The sequence below is a fragment of the Heloderma suspectum genome, chromosome 2 (assembly GCF_057233095.1).
Source record: "Heloderma suspectum isolate Gila_16-S chromosome 2, 16-S_ref, whole genome shotgun sequence".
Taxonomy (NCBI): Eukaryota; Metazoa; Chordata; class Lepidosauria; order Squamata; family Helodermatidae; genus Heloderma; species Heloderma suspectum.
This window is the reverse complement of record NC_139459.1, coordinates 329,979,677-329,986,419: the sequence shown is the minus strand read 5'-3', so window position 1 is coordinate 329,986,419 and position 6,743 is coordinate 329,979,677. Positions and strand designations below refer to the sequence as shown.

General features: G+C 41.5%; 1 protein-coding gene across 1 annotated transcript in view; it reads right to left on the bottom strand.

Moving 5' to 3' along the window:
- Positions 1-2,906: 2,906 nt before the first annotated feature.
- ADAMTS9 (ADAM metallopeptidase with thrombospondin type 1 motif 9) overlaps positions 2,907-6,743 on the bottom strand; it is a 164,665-nt gene continuing 160,828 nt past the window's right edge. Inside the window, exons 39-41 of the mRNA XM_084840466.1 lie at positions 4,568-4,662; positions 3,565-3,652; positions 2,907-2,954 (exon numbers count right to left, since the gene is read on the bottom strand). Coding sequence (XP_084696592.1) covers positions 4,573-4,662 — 90 coding nt within the window. The 3' untranslated portion in view covers positions 2,907-2,954; positions 3,565-3,652; positions 4,568-4,572. The remainder of the gene's footprint in view (positions 2,955-3,564; positions 3,653-4,567; positions 4,663-6,743) is intronic.

Genomic DNA, 6,743 nt, shown 5'->3' with positions numbered 1-6,743 from the left:
CCTTGATCCAACTGTATTTGTGTGCAAGTAATTGTGCACAATGACTAGTGGCCTCTGAAGTCCATCATGGGGCACTGTATGATGCGTAAAATTAGCAAAAATGGAGCAAGATGTCAGTCTTGCAGATAACTAAGTTCGTTCTGGAAAGATAAGCAGGAAATCTAGGCACAGCATCTCCTCAATAGAAGGTGGCCATTTGATTCTTTCTATTGATTCATACATATCCAGGTACAGTTTTCATGAGCTTCACTAGTATGTTTTACGGCTAACTATGTTGGCGCATGAAGTGTCATGTGCCCAGCAATGTCGACAAAGCCCGTGAAGCGGGTATGTTTAGCATAAAAACTGACCCTCAACATATTTCTGAAGTTTCAGTATTACCAAGATGAAAATTCTGGTTCTTCAGAATTACTTTTGGAGAAAAATCGAGCAATTCTGCCCATCCTTAGATGCAACCTACAGAACTGAACAGATGGCTTGTCTAGCATGGAAATGAAACTGCATTATTTCAATCCAGCAAATGTAAGCTATTTATTTCTACATATAAACTCATTTTTTTTAATGGGAAGGCAATTTTCTACCTCAAATTTATCCCATCTATAATGGGCATACAAGCTGTGATACAGCAAGGAGATCCAAAACATGGGAACAAGCTTCCACACAAGCAGCCACTGTGTACGCTGATGCACGTCTGAAATGTGTGTGATATTTCGGCCAACATTTGTTTTCGTTCCTGTTTTGCAATATGTGATTTTGTGATTCCATTTTGCACCGAACGGCTGCTCTCTTGGATGGAATGAAGGAGTACTGTAGCCCTTGCAAATCAATCTTTTTTTTTTTAAGTACTGTGCAAAACAGCAGGAGCAGAGAGCAAACTTGAGCAAAGGATTTTATAGGACCCAAACCCCTCCCCACAGTCAGTGATTGGAAAGGCCCTAGTCAATCAATCCTTTTGATTAGAAGGTAGACCTGTCAGTCACTCAAGTCCTCTCACTCCTCTTTTGCCACACCTTAGTGTTTTCCATTTATGGAAAAGCAAAAGCAGAGTAGTGATTTCTTTGCAGGCAGCCTTCCTTTCTGCAGCCCTCTGAAGCACCAAACTGCATACAAAACTTCAGGCTGGTCCAGCTTCAGTTCTGGTCACTTTGGAGGGAATCTCAGGGAGCATCAGAATCTCTCAGGACCAGCTCAAATTGACTCAGTCGAATCTGATGCATATGAGCATCAGAATTCACCTAGCTACACCTGTCACATAGTACCTCTCCCTGAAGCCAATGATTTTCAGACTTCCTTCCTTCAAGGAACTGTTTCCATATCGCCTAGCCCAGTAGTCTCCAAACCTTTTTGATCACGTAGCCCTATCAGTAAAATTATTTGAGAACCCGTCCCAATAGATGTGTATTTATTTATAAATGATATACATGTACTACTGTACTAATATATTATGTACGTTATAAAACATGGAGAAAAAAGAAAAAAGGATGAGATATAGATGAAATAAAATAAATTATTTAAAATATTGTTTATTTATTAATGATATAAAAAACCTTTTTGCTCTCACTAAAATATTTTTGTTAATAATATTTTTAGCGAGAGCAATGTGATTGAAAAGGCTTCATTATTTTTTTAAAATCTTGGTTTAACACTTTGTGATACAGCAATTTGAAGGTCTGGTTCTAAGTTCAGTTTATTTCAACACTTGGGTTTAATGGCTGTCATAGCTGAAAAAGACACCTCACAAAGATACTTAGATCCAAATGGAAGAAGTGCATCTTTGGCTGCGCTTACTAAATCACTATACTCATTCTTCAATCCCATCCACCAATGATGCAAAAGTGTTTGTTGAAATTCAGCTAGTAAACTTCCCTGAAGTCAATCAGTTGTTCTTGCAAACTAATTGGAAGGTGTTGCATTTTTATAGTTTTAACAAGTGGGTTCAAAACCTACTGAAACTCTTCATTTGGAAGATTTTTAAACAGGTTAGAAATTTCCATTTCCAAGTTTTGTAAGTGTGCAGATATGAGTGTTTTTATAGGTGACACACTTATATCATTTGCGGCAACAAAATCACATAGCAATGGAAACATTTCTAAACATCCATTTTCAAAATGCTCTCTCCGTAGCACGAGTTTCTTTCAAAATGCAGTTACTTTCTCACTCATTGTTAAAACATCACCTTTACCTTGAAGGGGCAGATTAAGTGTGTTAATTTTTAAAAAAAATATCTGCTACGTAGCATACAAAAAGGTCAGCAAATTTGGAACAACTTTGCTCTCCTTCGGCAGGATAGCAGCTGCTCCGGTGCCACGGCCAAGCAAGCACTGCCGTGCCTGGCACAGACTGGCGCAGTTGCTCTTGGTAGCTGCGGCAGAGGCAGGATAGGGCTGGAGCTGAGAAAGAAATGCCATGGAGCTTCCCTCTCGGCTCCCGTCCCACCCTGCTGCCTCTGCCGCCGCTGTTGCACACAATGGCAGCTTGTCAGGGCAGCGGGAGGCCGCTCAATTATCAGGCAGCTCACGCACCCCAATGGATCGTCTTGCGCACCTCACTTTGGAGACCCCTGGCCTAGGCTGCCACAGAACCCCTGTGTCCTACAAAGGAGTCTGAGGCATGTTCCTCAGGTGTGCAGACTGTTCACCTTGGGTGCTGGGGTCACAGAATTAGGGGGATCTGCTCTTGCCTCCTACCACCTGAGAGTATGCCCTGGAATACACCAGCAGTTCCCTATGGCTGCACACTAGAAGCATGGTACTGCAGGCAAATCTTCTCATTACAGAACTTTTCTTTGAGGAAGAAACCCTTCCTGAACGTCTGAAGAACTCTAGAATTTTCTGGAACACAGTTTAGAAATCACTGCCTTAAACGAAATATTTGATCCCACCCTCAATTTACCTAAAGTCACTTACTCATTTTCCATTGCCATGTAGTGTTGCACAGGATTTAGCTTTCAAAGCCTGTAGGATATTAATAAATATTACATATTAGCACCAAACCAGTGGTTGTTATAGCACTGGCCAAAAGAGGTCATAGGCCATTAAAAATACTTAAGACATAACTATGGATAAAGCCATGACATCATAAGGTATGCTCATTGAGTCCCTGCATAGCTCTGATTGACTTATGATTTTATAATTAATAACAAACCTATTCTTTTCCTCATAAGAAAAAAATAGTTCTAAAATGCCAAAAATACCCCAATGCAAACCATTTAGCACCTTGTAAAGATCAGTGCAGCCTGTAACAAGAGGAGAAATTACTGATTGACAGTAAACAATTGAGTACAGTGACAATAAAAGCATCATTTTTGTCATAATGCTACATATAATGTAGAGTACGTAAAATGCAGTGGTGTGACTGCAAGGTTTAAAAAACATTTAAAAACATGATAAGCAGCCTTAATATAAACATTTTACGTACAAAAATATTAAATCAAAAATAAATAATTCCTGACATAAATATTATACTTTACAACATTAAGAATATACAATATATATATATATATATATATATATATATACATACACACACACATACACACACACACACACACACTTAGATACACACACATAGGAAGAAGTACAAAAGTGGAAGGCAGAGGTATTGCTTCATCATCCTTCATCCATCTTGCTTCAGCTCCCGGCATTCAGAAACCCTGGGAATTAAAATCATGATGCAGAGTTCTCATCACTATTTTCAGTGCCATTGATGTGTTAAAAAAACCCCAAGCACAATCCATCCCTTCACACGGGCAGCATTTGTGCATCAAGGAATGGACATATGGCTCAAAAGAGCCCTGTGCCCGTCATAGTAATGTCCCCAAGACTAATATAATTCCTGGTGTCACCAAATTACTTTGGGCTCTGTATGCTGATTATTAAATTCTGCATGGACTGGACATAAACATGTTCAAGGGATTAGCAGCTGTTCCCACAATTTTGGTGGCAAGTTTTGGAGCTGCCAAATGGATGCAATCCCACATAGCTCTCTATGTGCATGCACTTCTGATTGGCATGGGGCATTTCCACCCAGCTGTGTGCATAAAGAAACCCAAGGGCTCTTGCATGACAGGAGTTCAACGATGCCACTGAATGTGTGGGTCCTAAATTAGCAGCAGAAATACTGTAATTAACTCTAAAACAAGGTTGCAGTATATGACAAGGGGGACAGTGTAGAGTTGAACCAGCTTTCTTCTGAACGTGGAAGCTTTTCAGCTACCAGAATGCTGCATTGTGACAATGTTTGCCTGCTTCTTCCCAACAGCTGCATTTTTTCTCTGTGTAGATAGTGTAGTAACACTGGTTGTTGTTGCCCCATTCTGCTAGGTTCAATTATGTCATTGTGCCAGAACTGGGATCAATAAACCCAATTGCATGAGTTTAGTTGCTGGCTCAGTGTACCACAGTGTTGGGCTGTGAGGTTGCAATGGAAAGTCTGCTTACCTGGCATTAAGTTTCACTGAAATTAATGGGACTTCATTGCAAGCAAATACATTCCTGATTGAGTATCAGATTTTTACCGTTGATATTTAAATACAGTGCTTTTATGGCAGTAAAATGCACAAACATACCATTGCTACAACACTTGGATGTCGAGGCCAGTTCCAGATGAGGGAGTACATTTTCCACAGTAACCACCACATTTGCCTTTTACTTTGGTACCATCCTATAGGTGAAATCATTAAAAAATGTTTCAGAAGAGAGTAAATGCAATCCTTCACAACCAAAATCTACAAAATCTACAAGCAACTACAAACAAGCAATCCCATGGGAACAGGCAGCTGCCTCCGAACTCGGAGGCAACCGCCTATCCAATGCAGGGCAGGAGAAGCTCGGAGGGGATCATTCCCTCTGCGCTTCTCCTGCCCTGCATTTGTGGCTAGACAGTCAATTTCTGCTGTCTAGCTGTGGGAAGGTGGAGTGGGGGAAGAGGCTGCTGGATGACACATAGGATGTGTTGAACCGGTATTTCCACCTTCCCCACCTTGGAATGCCCCCTGGAAAGCCTGGTTTTGGCTGCTCTGCACTCTCCTTCCAAGGGGTGTGGGGATGTTCTGCGCTGCCTGCGAGAACAGACTCCAAGGTCAGTTCCCGGAAAACCACATATCCTATGGCTGTCTAGCCATTGACTAGCAGCCATAGGATAGCTCCTTCCTGGGATAAAAATGGGGCTGCAATCCTAAATGCATTTACTGGGCACTAAGCTCCATTAGACTCAAAGGGACTGAATTTTGAGCAAACATGTATAGGATTACCCTGGGGAAAATATTTACTTTAAAAGAATTCTCTTTTTTTGGTGACAAGAGAAAATAGTTACCCGATACTGAAAAAAACTGCAAGAAAACAAGCCCACCTTAAATTGATCCCCATCCTAGCCTTGAAAAATATTGTTAATAGAAATTAAAGTATAAAATATAAAAAGTAACACAGTCTGTGTCCTTTCTTTTTCATATTTCAACAGATGTCCAACTTTAGATCTTTGACCAGTGCAATCTATGCTAGCATACTTAGCATCATAGGAAAGCCATCTGCATCCCCCTGTGGGGCTCACAGCTTATGCTGCCTTTGGATCTTTTTACATTCAAATATTCCTCAGAAGGCAGAAAATACATCAAAGTTGGTCCAAGTGGAATGCAAGACATCTGTCTTTTCTGCTGTTGTTAAGCTGTAGTGTATGAACCTTCTGTGCTTAATACTATTGATCTGTGAGACTGGCTCATAGGATGCTCCTATGAGCATCCTTGCTCTCCTGTTCTCCTGGCACCTAAACTTCAAGAGCTGTGCCTGCTGAGTGATCCAGGTAAAGTGATGTGGCCTGTATTGATTGCCTCTTAGCTTTTGTTTTAATTTGGTCTGCTGGGACTCTCTCTTGGTCTTCGCTCAGGAATGATTTCTTTCACCTACTTCAGATTTAGTAGTGAAAGTTCCCTTCTGCACTGCCCCTCTGAAGATGAGCCTAATAGGTTTTATTTTTCACTTGTCTTGGCTTCTCTGTCTTTATCATGACAGCTGAGATTGTGCCTGGCTCAAGCCTGCCAGCTGTTCTCTTGCTTGAGGTGCCCCATGCAGTGCAACAAACCATTCACTGCAAGGTAAACACATACACACCCTGAGCCATTCGTCTTCTGTAATTCCGCATGCTTGGGATTCTGTATGGAACCTAGTATGCGTTGGATTCCTGAAAATATTAGGCCCAATTTTCACATTAATTAATTTGATATATTCAGAATGGCTCTGAGAACGAGGAACGAGAGACAGTTTGGTATCTGGAAAAGATTACCCATTTGGTACCAAGTTTTGTTGTTGTTGTTCAGTCGTGTCTGACTCTTCTTGACCCCATGGACCATAGCACGCCAGGCCTTCCTGTCCTGCGCTCTCTCCCGGAGCATCCTCAAGTCCATATTCATTGCATCAGTGACGCTATCTAGCCATCTCATCCTCTGTCGTCCCCTTCTCCTTTTGCCTTCAGTCTTTCCCAGCATCAGGGTCTTTTCAAGTGAGTTTTCTCTTCGCATTAGGTGACCAAAATATTTGCACTTCAGCTTCAGTATCTGCCCTTCCAATGAGCACTCAGGGTTGATTTCCTTTAGGATTGACTGATTTGACCTCCTTGCAGTCCAGGGGACTCGTAAGAGTCTTCTCCAGCACCACAGTTCGAAAGCATCAATTCTTCGGCGCTCAGCCTTCCTTACAGTCCAGCTCTCACAGCCATACATTACTACTGGGAAAACCATAGCTTTGATTAGA